The 22,859-nt window shown below is 44.9% G+C and overlaps 1 protein-coding gene across 5 annotated transcripts in view; it reads right to left on the bottom strand.

The window, feature by feature from the left end:
* The window catches only part of fat3a (FAT atypical cadherin 3a), a 242,315-nt gene that overhangs the window by 72,636 nt on the left and 146,820 nt on the right, over window positions 1-22,859 (bottom strand). For 3 of the 5 annotated variants that reach the window (XR_005207505.1, XM_037774473.1, XM_037774471.1), the window contains exons 4-8: window positions 14,369-14,430; window positions 11,178-11,492; window positions 10,046-10,256; window positions 6,954-7,022; window positions 1,203-1,342 (exon numbers count right to left, since the gene is read on the bottom strand). Coding sequence is in view for 4 of the 5 variants with exons in the window: in XM_037774473.1 (XP_037630401.1) it covers window positions 1,203-1,342; window positions 6,954-7,022; window positions 10,046-10,256; window positions 11,178-11,492; window positions 14,369-14,430 (797 nt within the window). In the remaining variant the exon portion in view is untranslated. The remainder of the gene's footprint in view (window positions 1-1,202; window positions 1,343-6,953; window positions 7,023-10,045; window positions 10,257-11,177; window positions 11,493-14,368; window positions 14,431-22,859) is intronic. The other 2 variants (XM_037774476.1, XM_037774472.1) reach the window with 1 other exon arrangement.

A 22,859-nucleotide genomic window follows, 5' to 3' on the forward strand; every position in this document is an offset into this window, starting at 1 on the left:
CCACGTGCTGCACTGAAACTAATCTGAAGAAGACTTTCTGCTTCTTATCTCAGGTTTTCAGCCCCTGTAGGGTCCACATGGGACAGATGGACATATTAGAGTAAATCAAAGTGGAGGCCAATATAGAAAATACATAACCCAACATGAAGCCCAACTTGTCATTGCAGTGGTTGTCTGTGTTCTTAATACTCTATAGCCCTGTTCAGACCTGGTATTAACATGCGTCCTCAGTGATCGGATCACAAGTGGACAGCTCTAAGTACAGATGTTAACACACTCAAGACGCATTGAGGACGCATTGAGATCGGATCTTTCAGACCACATTCAGAGGTGGTCTGGGTCACATATGACCACATTCTTTTAGCAGTGTGTAGTGAATACATCCTGGGCCACATTAAGGACCTCCTACTCATCTGATGTCCATCTGGGATCCGCGGCATCACCGCGTCCCTCAGGTAAATAAACAGGCAGACACTGTTTAAGCAGGCGCTTGTCAGCATGGAAACGGCCTCTGTGTTCTACTGTATGTAGACTAGGCACGCGCAGGTCATTATTGTCATACTGTCGGAGATATGTCGTTGTTTTTGTTCCGCTGCTTAGGGGGGAACGGACACCCGACCGCCCGCCCACCTGTTCTCTGTCCTCCCCGGCTCTCTGGAGCTCTGTACCCCTACAGGCTGTTGTCTGGCAAAAACAGCGGTGCCGGCACTGGTGGCGCGGAGGTCCAATAACCTTTTACTTTGATGTTAATACAATGTACCAGAATTAGTGAATATGTAGGATATTAATACTGACATTCCTGTAATATTATGTCACAACGGCTGCTATTAGCCGTGTCTTTACTACGTGTTTATTTGCATATGGGGAGGGGAAGTGAGATCGGATCACAAGTGGCCACTGAAGACGCATGTGGAGATGCATTCTAATGCCAGGTGTGAACAGGGCCTATATTTAACTAAACACAGACATCATCTGCTATAATATTTGTTCATTCTGTGTTGTATCTAATGTCATCCAGTCATTTCCATAGACTGTGTTTGAAGACAACAGTTTTATATCCGTGGGTTAACTTATTGCTCAGATAACAAGTCATTTTGTTAACGTTGTTGTTGGTCTCATTCCTCCCCTCCAGGTACCAACCCACAGGACACAGTCACAAGGTTCACCTGTAAACAAGCGATGAGGTCAAGGTGATGCTGTACCTGTGTGTATGCAGTGTTGGTGCCGTCCGTGGCCTGCACCGTCAGGTTGTAGAAGAAGCGCTGCTCTGCGTCCAGAGGCTTGGCGATGATGATGGTGCCTACAGCCTTCTCTACATCAAACACGCTGTCGCTGTTCCCACCTGCTCCACAGGAGGACACAGACAGTGTCAATAATACAGACATACTGTACTCTCAACACACACCAGTTATGATGAATATACACACACACACACACACACACACACACACACACACAAACCACACAGTATGGACCAATGGTTTTCATTCAGTGTGCTGAGATGGCCTAACACTGGTTTAAATATGGCACAGAGAGACTGAACAGCATGACTGGAGACCACTGCTGCACACACACTCTTCATTCATACTGCTTGGGGTGTGTGATGGTATAGATGAGGGAGGAACGGCTGCTGACAGGGTTAATATAAGACCCCCCCCACCCAACCCCAACACATTCACACACAGACAAACACACCAGCTCCACACACTCCTCAAACTGACAGTTAAAAGCAGAAGATCACAGCAACACAATGAAGCATGAGCACTGGCCATGCAAGCTGCATGAACAACACCCTCTCTGTGTCTGTGTGTGTGTGTGTGTGTGTGTGTGTATGTGTGCATTGTATACGTGGTAAATGGATTTCAGACATATGGCAGGTACAGGTTCAACAGGTGTGTGTGTGTGTGTGTGTGTTTGATCAGGTGATGTTATCTGGTATTTAAAGCAGAGATACTCTCTCCTACCACAGTACAACCGGATCTCACCGGAAGGCGTTTAAATAGCACAACATTACAACGACATTCCACGTGTCATGACGATGCATTTTAGTCTCGACGCTTGGCATTTGTACGCCACGCAACAAAACGACGGTAACGTCCGCAGGTAGGTTTAGGAAAAACATCATGGTTAGGCTTAAAAGTAGTACGTAAACTAGTAGAAGTAAAGACTACATGGTGTACACATGACACACCGAAAACAACAACGGCATTCTTATTGCACGCTTTCACCTTCAACATTATTGTGCCTTTCTGGTGTCTGGGCTGCACAGTAACAGTCACAGATTAATATTTGAGTTTAGTCAGCAGTAATCCATCCATCACTCACACAATCAAACACAAGTTCCTATGACTAAACAAAACACCGACCACTACCCGTCTTTCTACTAGTGCACGTTGTCAACCATACACACACATTTAGCAGGAACAGAGTCATGAGCGGTGGTTGTGTCCTGGGACCGGGAGAGGCTACACAGAAAGGAAGCGTCTCTTGCTGCATTCACTTACACTCAGACATCAGACTTTCCTTCTAAATAGATTGTCCAAAACTGGAGTGGCTCTGTCTGTCTCTCTGTCTCTTTCTGTATATGTCTGCTTTCACTACAACTATAAGGCCAATGAGTTTGCTCACATATTGGTCGGGACAATTCTGTCCTTCCAAAATATTGGTTGAGACATGTCCCTACCGTCCATATGCAAGCCTACGCCCTTATACCACAAAATACTGTATGTAGTGTAAAAATAACTGCCCCCAGAGGGGGCGAGCATACAAGGGCCTCTCCATCTCAAAATCCCAAGCTAGGTTTCAGTCCCAGTCCACTCCTGGGCTCAACAGCAGTGTACTGGATGTGATGCACTGTGGGAAATCTGGTATCTGCTTATTGAATCAGAGTCCTCTTGAAGCATCCGTATTAATTAACTTAAACTAACAGTAAGTAACTTAAAGGAACAGTGTGTAGCATTTAGGAGGATCTATTGGCAGAAATGGAATATAATATTCATAACTATGTTTTCCTTAGTGTATAATCAGCTGAAACTAACAATGGTTGTGTTTCCGTTAGCTTAGAATGAGTCCTTCATATCTCCATAGGGAGCAAGTCCTCTTCACAGAGTCCTCCGTGTTGCTCTTCCATGTTTCTACAGGAGCCCAGAACGGACAAACCAACCTCTGGCTCTAGAGAGAGACTTTCACGTTTTGACGTTACCTGAAGGCCACCGTAGTTCTCCGACACGTTTGTGAAACTGCAGTAACGTGAGCCACCGTCTGACTTCTGTTGCTCCTAAAGTAGGCGATGCAAAGGTCCTGAACGATACCACAGCATTACCACGGCGTTACCAAGGTTTTGAACCCGGAAGCTCACGTTACTGCAGTCTTGGAAAGGGCGGAGTGAGCGGAGGGGTACTCAGTTGGCTGCAATCTGCAACCACACCACTAGATGCTACTAAATCCTACAGATTGGACCTTTAAGTTAAAATATTGAATGCAAATGTTAAATCTTAAATACAATGAATGTATACAGAATGAATTTAGTCTGAAAAGCTTAATGTAAATAAACAGAGGCCCATCTGATGGACATCCATGTTTAGCTGTTTAAAGATATGACAGAAATCACTACGAATCACAGGCTGAAACCTGACACGGGGTGATCCCAGGAAGAACTAGTTGTTTGTTTGTCTTCTCTACAGTCAGACAGACCGGGCCTGGGGGGGGGGGGGGGGAGGAGGGGCTTCCCACTGCCTGTCTGAAACCCAGTTCATACTTATTGGATCAACTGGACAGTTGTCTCAATACAGAGTATGGTGATGTCTCACCTCGCCCTGTGAGGACAGTCTGCAGGACAGTTAATAAGTTAATAGACTTTTTAATTCTGCACACCACCAACAGCTCTACTCTGCACCTCTATAGACTGGTTTTACTGTATTCTACCAATAATGTACAGCTTTATTCTGCACTGTAGTCTTTTTTTATAAAACTCTCTACCTCAGTTCTTATCCTGCATTCTATTCCATGTTTGACACTTCTTAATCCCTTGGTCTCTACTGTATATCTCCTATATTTTATTATCCAGCACTATATGACTTTCTGCACTATATTCACATTTTTAATAGTCCTGTATCTCAGTTGTTACCCTGCACTATATTCAGTTTTAACAGTTTCTTCATCTCCTGGTATTTTTATATCTGGTATATTTTTTATACTTTGTACTACTAACTTGTGCCTTTTTACTAACATGGTTGCACTAAGGAACTGTGATGCTGAAACTTCTTTGTTGGTGCATTGTTATCTTGAGGCAGCAGAAAGTGATTGCACCATTGACCAACAGAAAGCTGGTCTACAGTCTGGAGCAGTATTTTCCTGTTTAAAGGGCTCATTATTCAGATAGTAAGATGAGTCTACAGGCAGGTTCACAACACGAGTACACTCTGCTGGTTACACACACAGGGACGCTGCAGCTCCTCCTCCTTAGTTAAACACAGTGGCGGCGCTACAATGAGGATTTTATTCATGTTCAGGAAAACACTAAATTCAGGCAGCAGGTGACACCTCAGAATATAATGAAGTAAAGCTCTGTTGGTCAATGGTGCAATCACTTTCTGCTGCCTCAAGATAACAATGCACCAACAAAGAACCTGACCACACCTCATTTAAGACCAACACGCCCATGGGTGCACAGATACAGTACATTTACTACTTACACAACGTGGGCGCTGGACGTGAAAATAACAACTGTGTTGGTCTGACGCTGTGCGCTGCTTTGTGCCGCTTTGTCCCGGGTGTAAGAGGGGCCCTGGTCCGTGTCCTATAGATTGTGTGTTTTCATGTTTTCTACCATCTTCCAACTTTTCTTGTCCAACCAATCAGAATTAGGTATTCTCTGTGGTCATCATGTAAGTAAGTGATTGAAGTGTGAGTGAAGACATGAAGCGAGGCTGTGCTCTCCGTCACCCAGGAGTGCTTAATCACTCACTACCACAATTATTTATATAGCAAAAAAGTGTAAAATGAGAAAAGCTGATATTAATGAATTGTGTTACTCTTGTTGTTGGTATTATTATTATTATTATTATTATTATTATTATTATTATTATTATAGGACGTTATTGGATTCTATTTGACCACATTTGTGTACTTTTTGTGAATCTTTTGTTTTGTGGCGTCTGTCTGTTAAGAACTCAGTTCTTTATTACGTTTGTGTTTGAGACCGGGGCTGGTCTGTGATTCACTGTCTCACTGCTGTCTGTCTCTGTGTGTGTGTGTGTGTGTGTGTGTGTGTGCCACAGCCTGCTGGGTGGAGCACAAGCAGCTTCAGCTATAAATGGACCACTGGTGTGTTTGATGTTTAGAGGATGTGGTGTGTGCATGCATATGTTCTGTATGTATTCTGCATTTTAAATCTGTGTGTGCGTGTATTTGTGTGTGTGTGTGTGTGTGTGTGTGTGTGTGTGTACACTCTTAGAAATAAGGGTTCCAAAAGGGTTCTTCCTGAAGGGCTGAAGTTCTACCCTGAACCGTTTGCATCTAAAGAAATCTTTTTTGAAGAAAGGGTTCTTCAAGGGTTCTTTGTAAGACTAAGGGTTCCATTGTGAACCTTTTTCATCCAAATAACCCTTTTTGGAAGAAAGAGTTCTTCAAGGATGTTTGAAAGTGTGGGTCGTCCCAGCACACACCCTAAAAAACTGTGATTGTGAACCAGGACTGTTGTGGGTCTCGCTGCACCACATCAGCCCCGGCCCTTTAGGAACCTCATGAGGCCCAGAACGTGGTTAGGGTGGACAAAGATCTATAGGTTGTATAACTCCCTAGGTGGGTTCTTATTGGCACCCATAGAAGGTGGAACGGTTCTGGATAGAACCCCCAGTGAGGGTTGTGCGTGGAACCCTTATACCATAGAAGGGTTCTCTGTAGAACCTCTCATTGGGGATTCTGGGGAAAATTCTCACAGATGGTTCTAGATATAACTCTTGATGTTGGGTTCTAGGTAGAACCCTCAGAAAGTGTTTAATGTGGAACTAATATAAAAAGGTTCTATCAGGAACCAAAAAGGGTTCTCCTATGGGCGCAAGCTGAAGAACCCTGTATGGTTGTAGTTAGCACCTTTGAGGTTGAGTTGAGGTGAGTACTCTATCTGACTGAAGTCCATCATGTCTCAGTCTCACAGAACAGACACGATTCCATTTCTACAGATGCAACAATCACCACAGAATCTGAGAGAATCAAGACACCATCTCCTGCTTTCAGACACTCCACTGCCGTCCAGGTATTCTTTTACTCTGGCGGCTCATCAAGTGCAATCTCCACACATCTCCACACATCTCCACACATCTCCACACATCTCTCAGAGTTAGTGTGGATGAAACAGATGGACGCTGAAGCATCACGCCCTGCTGACGGTGGCGTTCAGGCACGGGTTGCTGGGCTCTGGCTGTTGGATGCTCCTGCTGGATGCAGGCTGCTGGAGGCTGTGCCATTAGTTTAGCTAATGGGTCAGCAGATAGTGGGGGATATGTGTGAACCTGCCTTTGAAAAGGGCTTCACGAAGGCATGCATAAATTCCATAAGGAGTGTGTACAGGTGCTGCTAACAGCAGGTCATTAGACAGAGCTGTCACTGAGGTAACCCCGCGGTTGTTGCCATGGGAGCAGATAAAAAGGTTGTGATACCTTTTTACCAAACCTTCATCCCTTCAATGAACCTTGGCTGCGATGTAGTCCATTAATGTGAAACACACACACACACACACACACACACACTGACCACTCAGGCTGAGCTTTGTGGTTTACTCCCCTCGGTCAACGACCTCCAACCAACCAATCACAGGAATGTGTCAGCAGCACCGATGAAAAGCACAGCGGTGGTCAATGAAAAGGAAAAGGAAAAGGAAAAGGAAAAAAGAAAGGAAAAGGAAGTAGAGAAAAGACAGCTAACAGGGGTAGAGGAAGTTGGAAACGAGATACCTTCTGAGGAACAGTTCCTGCCACAAGCGCTCTGCAGAATATAGAACATCTCACGGAAAGACCTGGGACCTTCCAGGCATGAAGCATTGAGGAGAGAGAGGAGAGAGAAGGTAAGACAGGAAGGAGAGACAGGCCCGAGGGAGGAGGACAGGAGGATGACGTGGTGAGACAGACTGATGAGACAGGACAGAGACAGCAACTGTTTCTGATGAGCTGAACCTCCATCAGATTATTAGTACATGGGATGGAGTGTCCTGACATATAACATTATAAAGTATGTAGTACGTATGTAGTACTAGGAATTTGATATTAATATTATATTATCATCTGTTGTTCTCGTGGGTTTTAACTACACTGATGCTGGTGGATGAAAGTTGCTGAGAAAAAGTGTCTGATGGGCATTCAACAATATCTGGCCAAAGGAAAGTGATCAATATGACTCTTTTGTTCTTAGGACAGAGAGACCATGGCTAAATATTAGTTATAAAATGTGCTTTCTTGTTATCACAATCAACCTGTTTGTGATGTTGACACTGACAAAATGTTATTCTTGCAATCCAAACTAGTTATACCATGATAATGAGACAAAGATGTGTCCTCATATATAACAATGATTCAATGATGTCAATATAACACAACAATATCACAGCTCCAACTACTGTATGCCTGTGTGCTATGAAATCCTTCTGTCTTAAAGAGACAGGTGCTAAATATTCTAGTAGAAACATGAATCTGAAAATGAGCCTGTGATAACGCTTGTAGTCGTGGAAGTATTATCTGCTGTCTCTCAGAACCAAAGGAAGAGTTGCCTGATAAAGCTCTAACAGAGGAGACAGGAGGGCTCTTTATACCATGACTAGAGGTGAACTCTAACCATAACCAAGTCATTCTAGTTGTACTGATGTCATTCTATACGTCATGCATTGAGCCTTTTCTCAATACATGCACCACAAAGACTATCCTCTACCACCAAGCCACTGATATTAAATGTTTAACTAGTATACATATACACCCCTAACATTGCACTGCCACAAATATGCATATGTAGGCTTTACATTATTTATATATGTGCTGTATAAACACTTTCAATGAATCACTTATTAATGTGATTGTTTTAATTGACAGTGTTTATTATTCATTATTACAAATTTCATTTTTATATGTCACTTTGATCTGCATATTGCATTATTACACTCATGCAGTCTCCTGTTCTTGCTGGCCTCTCTGGTCTGTTTCTTGTGCTGCTGTATTGATAATTCATATTGCCTCGTTAATATGTAATAATCATTAATGCAAAGATGACATGTAGCTGTGAGAGAAAGGCTGTATACATTGAAACAAATCATGAATGAAGAAGTGAGGAAGAATGTCTACAGAGAGAGAGAGAGAGGGATGGACAGAGACCGAGAGAGGGAGGGAGGGATAGATAGACAGAGACACTGAGAGAGAGAGAGAGAGAGAGAGAGAAAGAGATGGCCAGAGACACTATGAGAGAGAGAGAGAGAGAGAGAGAGAGAGAGAGATGACCAGAGACACTATGAGAGAGAGAGAGAGAGAGAGAGAAAGAGATGGCCAGAGACACTATGAGAGAGAGAGAGAGAGAGAGAGAGAGAGAGAGAGAGAGAGAGATCTATATATAGATATATATATTTCAAAAAAAATAATTTCAGAACTAAACACTTTCTACAGCTCTCAGGTGTAGACAAGTTATCTGTCCTACTGAGGGAGGACACTAGGACCTGTGAGCTGGTAGCAGTGTATGTTGCTGCCTGCCATCAACTGAGGGACAGGGACATGAACTGAGGGACAGGGACATGAACTGAGGGACAGGGACGGGGACAGCTGTCTGCACCTTGTTGTTGTTTGTTTGTTTGTAAATTTGTATCATTCCTGTTTATATCATTGTTCCAATTAATTGATTGAAATTATTTTGTATATTATTTTATTTAATCGATGTTTATGAATGTAATTATTGTAAAAAAAATTCATCATTTGAATATGCTTTGGCAACATGTGCAGTGTTACGTCATGCCAATAAAGCCATTTGAATTGAATTGAATTGAATTGAGAGAGAGAGAGAGAGAGAGAGAGAAAGAGATGGCCAGAGAGACTATGAGAGAGAGAGAGAGGGATGGACAGAGACCGAGAGAGGGAGGGAGGGATAGACAGAGACACTGAGAGAGAGAGAGAGAGAGAGAGAGAGAGAGATGACCAGAGACACTATGAGAGAGAGAGAGAGAGAGAGAGAGAGAGGGATGGACAGAGCTAGAAGGTATCTCCAGTTGGATACACACTGACTGTCACTGCTCAGTGACAACAAAAGGAAAGATGGATGGTGCATTGTGGGAACTGCAGTCCTTCCTGATGGCTGTAGTCTATCTGGTGTGGGCTGACTAGAGCCCACAGTGCATGCATCACAGCTGTCAGTGTACATATAGTGTTGAATGGCATTAAAGACTAATGGAATTAGAATCCAAAGTACTGATTATTAGAATTATTAAATCACTTTTACTACGCCACAATCGTCACCATACATAATGCGTACAAACTGAGCTTAGTGCACTGGGCATGACATAATCGTGTTAAGCCTTTCAAGTGGGTGGAAGTGAACTTTGACGGATTCGAGGGATTTAAGTGTGCCACGTTGGGCATTTCCCATTTATAGGGGAATGTCACACTGGCTTTAAAATCTGTCTGAAGTGCCTCCACTAAGCAGAGACATTATGAAAGTCATGAATAATACTTATAAATAACACTAAATCTCTTAAAGGGAAAGTCCCTTTACGAGTCTCAGGATAACATGAATATACTTTTGTTGAAATTTGATCCTGATTTCAGTCCATATCAGCTCTCTATAGACTGTAGTCACGGCTGTACCTCCTACAGGGCTGGGGAAGCTGTCACCATGGTGACTGGGATGGGCAGAGCATAACAGATCATGCAGCAGGGCCACAGTACCTGAGCTGCACCTCATACACACACCAACACACACCAACGCTGTCAGCCCAACATGCACCATGCACCGAGCCCATGCACTCCATACCTGTCACTACACAAAGCTCTCATGGCTGACAGAGGATAGGGACATTTACCTGTGATGTCAAACCACAAGGGGGTGGAGCTCTGCTGCAGGGACACCACCCCCACGATCTCTGCCACCTTGTCATTCTCCATGACAGTGAAATTGTAGAACGGCTCATCGAAGAGCACCGGGAGCGTCGAGGGAGGAGGTCGACGAATCCACTCGATGTGCAGGCGAGCTGTGGAGGATTTCTGAGGACGCCCGTTGTCTGTCGCTTTGATCTGAAGAGCACAGTAAAGTAAAGGCTCACCAAAGAGTCAGTCACACAGATATAACATGTTGGAAAACAAAGAACAAAGATATATGAACATTTCTGAGTCTTGAAATTCCTGTTTAGATGCAATGTGAAGGGAAATGTGACAACCCCAACCCCGGTACTGGGGGTTAGCGGTAAGTAAAACCCCAGATTACGTCAAATGCCAATGATTATTAACAGTTTTGTTTGCTATAATATCTGCATATGACAGCTACAGTATGGTTACAGTTATGAAACGTGAGCATTCATTGGAAGTGTGTGAAGGGTCTCCTACATAAAGGATTCACTACTCCCTGCACTGACACTGAATGTTGGCATTGGATGTAAATAGTGAGGTGCTGAATCATCCAATATGGACGTAATTCGTAGGTTACTGGGATGAATGTAGAGGTGGCCTGAAAGCATACAGAGTCAACATGATGTTTTAAACAGATACAGATTCACATTACATGGGGCACAATCTGAGGCAAAGGCTTCTGTTGAGTTGAAACTAATTTAACTTGACTAAAATACTTGCATGATGCTATGATACTATGCAGCCCATCCCCAGTTCCTCCCACTCTCTGTCTTGTGATCATTTGATTCAAAATATTAAGGTATGTTCAATATTTAAAGGGCGGGTCCATCTGCGTTCTGTCCCGTTCCCCCCCCCACACACACACTTTTAGCCCACTCAGCCGTTAGTAGAAAGCATTGACGTAGGGCACCGTGACAGCCCTACTTGATATTGTACTTTAGTTGTCAATTATTACAAAACCGTTGACACACAGTAAGCCTGCAGCTTTCAGTGTACCGGGAGTGTACCCCCCCCTCCAGTCTTGGCTTCAGGCAGGTTTCTGTCATGAACTGAACTGATTGTAATAATAAGTGAAGAAGGTTGGCGTACAGTCAGGATGTCGTAGCTCCCTGCAGTGAAGGCTTTGCGTGAAGATACGACTGCAGTCTTGGGGTCGATGAAGAACTTCCCGTCCTCGTTTCCGTCCACGATGCTGTAGGAGAGGTCACTGTTGGGCCCTTCATCGCGGTCGTAAGCGAACACCCGATAGATTGGCTCGCCCTTCTTTCTCCGCTCTCTCTCTGGAAGTTTGACCTGGTAGACCTTCTCAGGAAATGTGGGCTTGTTGTCGTTTTCATCCAGGACCTGAACCATCACCCACACTGTACTCTGCCTGGGACTAGGACCCCCATCTGCCACCAACACCTGCAGGAGTAGTGAGAGATTCAATACAAATATATACGCAGAAAATATGTTCCCATTCACATTGTGGATCCTGCATCCGAAGACCCGACCTATGAGAGAGTGTCCCTTGGGGGAGCCGAGGGCCACGTCGAACGTTGATTTGACCAAAGTGGCATGCAGCCAGGAGGAGGCTATGATGGCACCCTTTTCACACCTTCAAGTGTGGCCCGTCAGAACACGTAGCAGGACCAAATATGTAGAGCTGAAATTACTAATTATTAAATAAATCAGTTGGTCAACTAGCTATTTTGATAATCAATATATATATATATTCTTATTTTTCAAGCAGAGTCAACTTTTCTCTGTTTTATGTATGAAAAACCATGATTGAAGTTTTACACACCAAATGTTTGATGAAGAACGCAATCAGCAGATTCATATATAATGAAAATCATTGTTAGTTGCAGACCCACAAATATGTGTCACTGTTTTTACAATATTAGTTGGAAAAATAAGCTAAAGAATGTAATGATTTTGTGAAACACGTTCACTATAAAGTAACTACAGCTCCGGTCTGTGTTCTCTGTCAGTCTCTGACTAATACGATGAAAAAGAAAGAATCTGTCTTCTTGTGTTTTGACAGCTACGTCTGTACCTCTGGAATGATAAAGGAGGTGATCACTGCGAGGTGGAGCTAGCCAATGAGAGCTACGAAGCAGGCTTTTCTTCTTTGTCCTAAATTGTATTTGTTTTGCTAGAAGTGCAATCACTTTTCAGCTTGTCACAGATTCACGACACAGCAGCAGTTCATTTCCCCTGTGCTCATGGCTGGCTTCATTTAAGAATACCATCTGTCATTTTAGAAAATGCCAGACATGAAGAACTGCAGTGATTGTGAAGAAACTGGTTTGCTAGCTAGCTGACTGTGGAGTGCAAAAGGAGGTGGAGAGTACACATAATCATAGAAAAGAAGAGAGAGAAGGAAGAAGAGGAAGTTATGCTTATTTACCATTGATCTATTAAGTGAAATAATCTTAAAACGTTTTGCCCTTCACTCTGTAGAGTGTCTTTTTGGTGGGTCAGCTCCTTAAGAAAGCATTTTCAGAAAAAACAGAGCCCAAATCAGTTAATTTCATCATTTGATTAATTAATTAAATTCAACACAGATAATCGATGGCAACACATACGAGATCCAGACACACTTAACCAGTGCTTGAGAACAGAACAGTTCTGTTCATGCTGAAAATAAATAAGAAGATGACGAATTGTTTTTTTGCTTGACTATGGTGACCACTTGGTGGTTAGTGTATTTCATTAGATAGTCTTTGAGTCATGGTGCTGTGGTGGTGGTGGTTAGTGTATTTCATTAGATAGTCTCTGAGTCATGGTGCTGTGGAGGTGGTGGCTAGTGTATTTCATTAAATGGTCTTTGAGTCATGGTGCTGTGGAGGCAGTGGTTAGTGTATTTCATTAGATAGTCTCTGAGTGATGGTGCTGTGGAGGTGGTGGTTAGTGTATTTCATTAGATGGTCTCTGAGTCATGGTGCTGTGGAGGTGGTGGTTAGTGTATTTCATTAGATAGTCTCTGAGTCATGGTGCTGTGGAGGTGGTGGTTAGTGTATTTCATTAGATAGTCTCTGAGTCATGGTGCTGTGGAGGCAGTGGTTAGTGTATTTCATTAGATAGTCTCTGAGTTATGGTGCTGTGGTGGTGGTGGTTAGTGTATTTCATTAGACGGTCTCTGAGTCATGGTGCTGTGGAGGTGGTGGTTAGTGTATTTCATTAGATGGTCTCTGAGTCATGGTGCTGTGGAGGTGGTGGTTAGTGTATTTCATTAGATAGTCTCTGAGTCATGGTGCTGTGGAGGCAGTGGTTAGTGTATTTCATTAGATGTCTGAGTCATGGTGCTGTGGAGGTGGTGGTTAGTGTATTTCATTAGACGTCTGAGTCATGGTGCTGTGGAGGTGGTGGTTAGTGTATTTCATTAGATGGTCTCTGAGTCATGGTGCTGTGGAGGTGGTGGTTAGTGTATTTCATTAGATAGTCTCTGAGTCATGGTGCTGTGGAGGTGGTGGTTAGTGTATTTCATTAGATAGTCTCTGAGTAATGGTGCTGTGGAGGTGGTGGTTAGTGTATTTCATTAGATAGTCTCTGAGTCATGGTGCTGTGGAGGTGGTGGTTAATGTATTTCATTAGATGGTCTCTGAGTCATGGTGCTGTGGAGGTGGTGGTTAGTGTATTTCATTAGATGGTCTCTGAGTCATGGTGCTGTGGAGGTGGTGGCTAGTGTATTTCATTAAATGGTCTTTGAGTCATGGTGCTCTGGAGGCGGGGATTAGTGTATTTCATTAGATAGTCTCTGAGTGATGGTGCTGTGGTGGTGGTGGTTAGTGTATTTCATTAGATAGTCTCTGAGTCATGGTGCTGTGGAGGTGGTGGTTAGTGTATTTCATTAGATAGTCTCTGAGTCATGGTGCTGTGGAGGTGGTGGTTAGTGTATTTCATTAGATAGTCTCTGAGTCATGGTGCTGTGGAGGTGGTGGTTAGTGTATTTCATTAGATAGTCTCTAAGTCATGGTGCTGTGGAGGTGGTGGTTAGTGTATTTCATTAGATGGTCTCTGAGTCATGGTGCTGTGGAGGTGGTGGTTAGTGTATTTCATTAGATAGTCTCTGAGTCATGGTGCTGTGGAGGTGGTGGTTAGTGTATTTCATTAAATGGTCTTTGAGTCATGGTACTCTGGAGGCGGTGGTTAGTGTATTTCATTAGATGGTCTCTGAGTCATGGTGCTGTGGAGGCGGGGGTTAGTGTATTTCATTAGATAGTCTCTGAGTTATGGTGCTTTGGAGGTGGTGGCACGCACGCACGCACGCACGCACGCACAAACTATGTCCTCACCTCTAAAACGTGTTCTGTTTGTTGTTCACGGTCCAGTTTCCTGGAGGTTGTGGTGATCAGACCTGAGACAGAAACCAGAGAGAAAACTATTAGAAAACACACACAAACACACACACACACACACACACACACACACACACACACACACACACTGTGGTGCCTGTATGAAATTACTTTAGTAATGGTAATTAGTAATTAGTTGTGGGTGTCAGACACAATGGTTTGTTCTAATTACATGGAATGAAAAAAGACGAGAGGAAGAAAGAGAAGGAGACACAGATACAGGTATTAGTTATTACTCATAGTGGTTATTTAGTGTAGTTACCTCCCCGAGGACTTTAGAAAGGGGAGAGAAACGAGGTGAAGGGAGAGTTACTGAAAGAAGAGTGTCATGCCTGATAATTAATTCATGTTTAAGATACTATCTGATGTCTACATCTGTTAAAAGGAACAATCCAGGATGTGGTTTAATGTGCATGTTTGCCATTAAACCTTCCATAAGATGAGAAATAGGTGTCATTTGGATCTCTGTATGTCAGTCCAGGGGGAGATACTGTATGTGGGGACCTTGACATTCTGGTCTGAACCAAACAAGCAGACGGATCCCAAAGACAATCTTGATTGTTGTGTCATATGCTCAAAAGTATTCATTCAGTCATGGTTGGCTGGTTGGCCTGATTATGGACACCTCGATGTGCATTATCCTGCCTATACCATGGTCACTTGCTAAAGAAAAAAAAATAATAAGACCATTAATTTATATTTCCATGCGTTTTGCAACCAAAATCTTTTCCAAACCCATTCACTTCATTTCCCTGGTAACCCTGAGGGGTTTTCTAATACCTGGAACAATCATTACCAGGGGTGAAAGCTTTGGAAGAAGCTGGAGAAAAGAGTGATTGATTCTCAAGGTCAAGAATAAACTCTTAAGGAGCAAATATGCTGTCAGAACTGTTGGTCACACGGTCAAGACCCCCCTTCCGTCAAACCTTTCCAACATGTATCCAAATATTTCTGGACAATTACTCTGAAACCTTCACACCCACTTGAAGCCTGCATGGCCAGAACTATTTCTGGGTCTTTGTTTGTGTAACACTACAGATGTCTTCCAGGAGAGACCGTCCCAACATGTGCATGGTTATCCCCCTCACCATGCTGGCAGGCTTTGAGTGCGACCGTTCGGATCCGACGAGGTCGGACAACACCTCTTACCAGCAAGCTGTTTTCTAGCGTAACCTGAGTTTGCTGTGGTACAGAGACCACCCTGAGCCTTATGGTAAAGCACGGTGCTGTGGTACAGAGACCCCCCTGAGCCTTATAGTAATGCACGGTGCTGTGGTACAGAGACCACCCTGAGCCTTACAGTAATGCATGGTGCTGTGGTACAGAGACCACCCTGAGCCTTATAGTAATGCACGGTGCTGTGGTACAGAGACTACCATGAGCCTTATGGTATTCCACGGTGCTGTGGTACAGAGACCACCATGAGCATGGTGCTGTGGTACAGAGACCACCCTGAGCCTTATGATACTCCACGGTGCTTTGGTACAGAGACCACCCTGAGCCTTATGGTAATCCACGGTGCTGTGGCACAGAGACCACCCTGAGCCTTATGATACTCCCGGTGCTGTGGTACAGAGACCACCATGAGCCTTACGGTACTCCACAGTGCTGTGGTACAGAGACCATCATGAGCCTTATGGTACTCCACGGTGCTGTGGTACAGAGACCACCATGAGACTTATGGTAATCCACAGTGCTGTGGCACAGAGACCACCCTGAGCCTTATGGTACTCCACAGTGCTGTGGTACAGAGACCACTATGAGCCTTATGGTACTCCACGGTGCTGTGGTACAGAGACCACCCTGAGCCTTATGGTACTCCACGGTGCTGTGGTACAGAGACCACCATGAGCATGGTGCTGTGGTACAGAGACCACCCTGAGCCTTATGGTACTCCACGGTGCTTTGGTACAGAGACCACTCTGAGCCTTATGGTACTCCACGGTGCTGTGGTACAGAGACCACCCTGAGCCTTATGGTACTCCACGGTGCTGTGGTACAGAGACCACCATGAGCATGGTGCTGTGGTACAGAGACCACCCTGAGCCTTATGGTACTCCACGGTGCTTTGGTACAGAGACCACTCTGAGCCTTATGGTACTCCACGGTGCTGTGGTACAGAGACCACCCTGAGCCTTATGGTACTCCACGGTGCTGTGGCACAGAGACCACCCTGAGCCTTATGGTAATCCACAGTGCTGTGGTACAGAGACCACCCTGAGCCTAATGGTAATCCACAGTGCTGTGCTACAGAGACCACCCTGAGCCTTATGGTAATCCACAGTGCTGTGGTACAGAGACCACCCTGAGCCTTATGGTAATCCACAGTGCTGTGGTACAGAGACCACCCTGAGCCTAATGGTAATCCACAGTGCTGTGGTACAGAGACCACCCTGAGCCTTATGGTAATCCACAGTGCTGTGGCACAGAGACCACCCTGAGCCTTATGGTACTCCACAGTGCTGTGGTACAGAGACCACTATGAGCCTTATGGTACTCCACGGTGCTGTGGTACAGAGACCACCCTGAGCCTTATGGTACTCCACGGTGCTGTGGTACAGAGACCACCATGAGCATGGTGCTGTGGTACAGAGACCACCCTGAGCCTTATGGTACTCCACGGTGCTTTGGTACAGAGACCACTCTGAGCCTTATGGTACTCCACGGTGCTGTGGTACAGAGACCACCCTGAGCCTTATGGTACTCCACGGTGCTGTGGTACAGAGACCACCATGAGCATGGTGCTGTGGTACAGAGACCACCCTGAGCCTTATGGTACTCCACGGTGCTTTGGTACAGAGACCACTCTGAGCCTTATGGTACTCCACGGTGCTGTGGTACAGAGACCACCCTGAGCCTTATGGTACTCCACGGTGCTGTGGCACAGAGACCACCCTGAGCCTTATGGTAATCCACAGTGCTGTGGTACAGAGACCACCCTGAGCCTAATGGTAATCCACAGTGCTGTGCTACAGAGACCACCCTGAGCCTTATGGTAATCCACAGTGCTGTGGTACAGAGACCACCCTGAGCCTTATGGTAATCCACAGTGCTGTGGTACAGAGACCACCCTGAGCCTAATGGTAATCCACAGTGCTGTGGTACAGAGACCACCCTGAGCCTTATGGTAATCCACAGTGCTGTGGTACAGAGACCACCCTGAGCTTTATGGTAATCCACAGTGCTGTGGTACAGAGACCACCCTGAGCCTTATGGTAATCCACAGTGCTGTGGTACAGAGACTACCCTGACCCTAATGGTAATCCACAGTGCTGTGGTACAGAGACTACCCTGAGCCTAATGGTAATCCACAGTGCTGTGCTACAGAGACCACCCTGAGCCTTATGGTAATCCACAGTGCTGTGGTACAGAGACCACCCTGAGCCTTATGGTAATCCACAGTGCTGTGGTACAGAGACCACCATGAGCACGGTGCTGTGGTACAGAGACTACCCTGAGTCTAATGGTAATCCACAGTGCTGTGGTACAGAGACCACCCTGAGCCTTATGGTAATCCACAGTGCTGTGGTACAGAGACCACCCTGAGCCTAATGGTAATCCACAGTGCTGTGGTACAGAGACCACCCTGAGCCTTATGGTAATCCACAGTGCTGTGGTACAGAGACCACCCTGAGCTTTATGGTAATCCACAGTGCTGTGGTACAGAGACCACCCTGAGCCTAATGGTAATCCACGGTGCTGTGTTACAGAGACCACCCTGAGCCTAATGGTAATCCACAGTGCTGTGTTACAGAGACCTCCCTGCAGCCAGTCATTGAAGATGAGCTGCAGGCCGTCTGGTTGAAAGAGCTCAGTGCTGCAAATTGACAGTTGGTGGCTTTGCCACTTCATCAAACAGCAGAAATAAAGTCAAATGATTATAATATTCTTCATGGTATAATTATTCAAATAATGAAATACTTAAATGCTTTAACACTGAGTAAAGCAATAGAATAATAATAATAGAATTTCTAATCCAACAGTCCATACCAATGTACTACTAAAATTATGCTTTATTGGAATGCTCTCCCTAAAAATCTGAGTAAGGGTTAAATCAGCAGCAACTGGACTTGGTTTAGATTCTCGAAGACGTTTCACTTCTCATCCAAGAAGCTTCTTCAGTTCTGGCTGAATGGTAGGGGAACCCAGAAGTTTAACCTCTGTGGGGTCGTTAGCAGGAATATAGAAACCACTCAGGAGGATTTTCAACAAACACCGCATCCCTGTGTCTTTCAAGCACAGCAACACCATCAGACAGAAACTGGTCCACCCTAAAGACCGAACACCCAAACACAAGCAGAGTAACCTGGTGTATGCAGTCTAATGCAGTGAGGAGTGCACATATTTGTACATTGGTGAAACCAAACAACCACTAAACAGCCAAATGGCTCGACAAAGACGGACCAACTCCTCAGGTTTAGACTCTGCAGTCTATCTACACCTGAAGGACAAGGGACACTCTTTTGAGGACAACAACGTGCATATTTTGGACAGGGAGGAAAGATGGTTTGAAAGAGGAGTGAAAGAGGCCATCTATGCTAAAGTAGAGAAGCCAACACTCAACAGAAGAGGAGGCCTAAGGCATCACCTATTGTTCACCTACAATGCTGTCCTGGCATCCCTTCCAATGAGATTAAACAAGCATTCACACTTGACCTGCACCGGACAGTCATTCACACCTGGTACCAGCTGACTCTAACGACTCCAACCATCCATGTGGCAGTCATTCACATCTGGCATCAGCTGACTCTAACGACCCTTAACTACAGCGGTCACACCTCTAGAGGAGCACCATTGTACTGAGTGGTTTCTATATTCCTGCTAACGACCCCACAGAGGTTAAATTCCTGGGTTCCCCTACCATTCAGCCAGAACTGAAGAAGCTTCTTGGATGTGAAGTGAAACGTCTTCAAGAATCTAAACCAAGTCCAGTTGCTGCTGATTTAACCCTTACTCGGATACCATGACCTGGATGACTGAGAACCTTCACAAACATCTCCCTAAAATATTTAAAGTAACCATAAAATTGAAACAGCTGAAATAAGTGGGCATGCTGAACACATTATCAAACAAATGCACCGGTGGAACTGATAAATTCTGAAGAGCAATGAAGCATGTGTGGATCCATCAGTATTTCTGAATACAATCAGATTTAGGTCTGATGGGATAGACACTCCCTCTGGTGCCCCTGCAACTCTCTCTCAAACAATACAGATCCAACATATTGAGGGATTGGAAAAGGAAGGACTGAAGAATGATGCACAGTGAATGCTAGGGGCCTCGCCCCCAGCGGTAGGGCCCCAACAAAGTTTGCTATGGGCCCCAAAAAGGCACAGGCCCTAATGTCTGTAGTGGTTTGACCCTGAGCATCAGAGCTAGGGTCCAACCGGTTAATAATCTGTACTAGGGATGCTAAATTAGATTTTTTTTCCTAACCGATAACCAACCCTCGTTAACTGATTATTAACCGTTAACTGACAAGATTAGTGTGTTTCATGCAGCGGTGCTGTACGGTTTTATTTCTTAACAAGCCAACCAACTGAAGCGATAACTGAGTCCCCAGTTCACCGTCAGGAGAGTTTCTGTAGCAGCCACGGTGCTGCGTTCACTGTCTCCAGTTCACCGTCAGGAGAGTTACTGTAGCAGCCACGGTGCTGCGTTCACTGTCTCCAGTTCACCGTCAGGAGAGTTACTGTAGCAGCCACGGTGCTGCGTTCACTGTCTCCAGTTCACCTTCAGGAGAGTTTCTGTAGCAGCCACGGTGCTGCGTTCACTGTCTCCAGTTCACCGTCAGGAGAGTTACTGTAGCAGCCACGGTGCTGCGTTCGCTGTCTCCAGTTCACCGACAGGAGAGTTACTGTAGCAGCCACGGTGCTGCGTTCACTGTCTGCAGTTCACCTTCAGGAGAGTTTCTGTAGCAGCCACAGTGCTGCGTTCACTGTCTCCAGTTCACTGTCAGGAGAGTTACTGTAGCAGCCACGGTGCTGCGTTCACTGTCTCCAGTTCACCGACAGGAGAGTTACTGTAGCAGCCACGGTGCTGCGTTCACTGTCTCCAGTTCACCATCAGGAGAGTTACTGTCGCAGCCACGGTGCTGCGTTCACTGTCTCCAGTTCACCGTCAGGGAGAGTTTCTGTAGCGTCCACGGTGCTGCGTTCACTGTCTCCAGTTCACCGTCAGGGAGAGTTTCTGTAGCAGCCACAGTGCTGCGTTCACTGTCTCCAATTCACCGTCAGGAGAGTTACTGTAGCAGCCACGGTGCTGCGTTCACTGTCTCCAGTTCACCGACAGGAGAGTTACTGTAGCAGCCACGGTGCTGCGTTCACTGTCTCCAGTTCACCGTCAGGAGAGTTACTGTCGCAGCCACGGTGCTGCGTTCACTGTCTCCAGTTCACCGTCAGGGAGAGTTTCTGTAGCGTCCACGGTGCTGCGTTCACTGTCTCCAGTTCACCGTCAGGGAGAGTTTCTGTAGCAGCCATGGTGCTGCATGTATTGTCGAGGACACATGCAGCCACTTTCCCAGCAGGTCTCCACCGCATCATTTAATTTAGCTGCGAGGTCGGCGTAATGTTAGCGAGTGTCCGACAAACCCTGTGTGTATGTGCTACGATTACAGCTGTAGCGTCGCTGTTGGCTCGCCGTTGTCACACACATACAGTCTGTCAGCGTGGCGTAACGTTAACAAGTGTCCGACAGTCCGTGTGTGTGTGTGTGGCGGCGATGAGAGTGGGGTTGTCAGTGGCGTTCTAGCTGTGAACATAGCAGTGCAGTGTGTGTAGTTTATTTGTCGGTGAATAAATGCTACGACTCCTCGGACCCAAACCAACTTCCTGTATCTGTAACACCGTCTCAGACTCTCTTAAGGTGGACTGTTAAGGTGGACCAGCTATTCTCCTGTAAGGGACAAGCTGCTCCTCTCAGTTTTGCTCAGCTTTGTATTCATTTTTATATTTCTTTTAACTGTTTAACCGATAGCATTAATCTGTAAAAATTCTTAATATCGGTTAACGGTTAATTATCAACATCCCTAATCTATACTTACTGCTTAGCTGAGGACTGTTCCAGTTATAAATGTAATCTTAAGAACCAAAGAAAAACACCACTGATTAATGTGTGCTGGGTTGGATGCTACATTAGCAAAGCAGACTGACATGCTAACAAGCCAGGAGCAGCTGACTCCAGTTCCTGCATCTGTTAGTGACAATTTATTAACTTCAACACGGAAGGGGATGTGACAGCACTCAACAATTATTATATACACTACACACACACACACACATGTTCATAAAGTACTGTCTCTTTGTGTATCCAGCTGTCTTGTCACAGCATCAAAGTCAGACAACAATGTACACATCCAAAAACACACATTACACACACGGAGTATTAACACTCAGTGGCAGATTCACAGACTGAAAAACACACCAAGACCTTGAGACACAAATGTACATTATTACAATAACACACACGCACACGCACACGCACACACACACACACACACACACAAACGCACACGCACACGCACACGCACACACACACACACACACACACACACACACACACACAACACACACATGCATGTTCTTCTATAATTAGATGCTGAAGAAAAGATCACAAAACTAGAGGATACTCACACACACACACACACACACACACACACACACACACCATCTGTTATAAAATGCCCCCCCCCCGAACGAAACCTAATTAACACAAACCAACAACATTATGGCATCGTCTTGTTCGGAGTGTGACAGTTGCAGGTATTTGTAGTGACGTTAGGTCTCAGCAGCTGTACATTAACGTTCCACTAACAGATCAATGTGAATTAGGAGGTATCACAATGATGAGAGCAGCACACAGAATTACATACATACGATTTACATAAAACGTCTCAGTCACATGTCCACGTGGGCCCACATACAGTAGGATAGTGAGAGGTTGGCATTTTAATAATGCCAAGCATTAGCCCACATACTGTAAGTGTACCTTTACAGATACAGATACAGATACAGATACAGAGAGCTTTATTTATCCCCGAAGGGCAATTCAGTTTCTGCAGTCCACCGAGACATAAACACACATTCATACTGCACAATCATCATTGACAGAGGGAACACAGTAGGTGGCATATGGGGAGGTGCAGAACAATAAAAGTACAAGATTAAAATTAAAAATCTTCGCAATAAAAACAATGAATACAAGAATAAAAATAAAAAGGAGACGAGATAAAAGAATAAATAAATAATTAGAATAGAATAAAGTGCCAAGAGTATTTGCAAATTGTATTCCAAGAATGTACCTAATGCAAACACAGACAACCGTTATGTGGTTAGTGCAAAATAATTGTACATTCAAAGTAAATAAAACATTTTTTTGTTGTCGTTCATTCATGATAGTTACTCTGCGTTCAGCAGTGTAATGGCAGAAG

The sequence above is a fragment of the Sebastes umbrosus genome, chromosome 7 (genome assembly GCF_015220745.1).
Source record: "Sebastes umbrosus isolate fSebUmb1 chromosome 7, fSebUmb1.pri, whole genome shotgun sequence".
Taxonomy (NCBI): Eukaryota; Metazoa; Chordata; class Actinopteri; order Perciformes; family Sebastidae; genus Sebastes; species Sebastes umbrosus.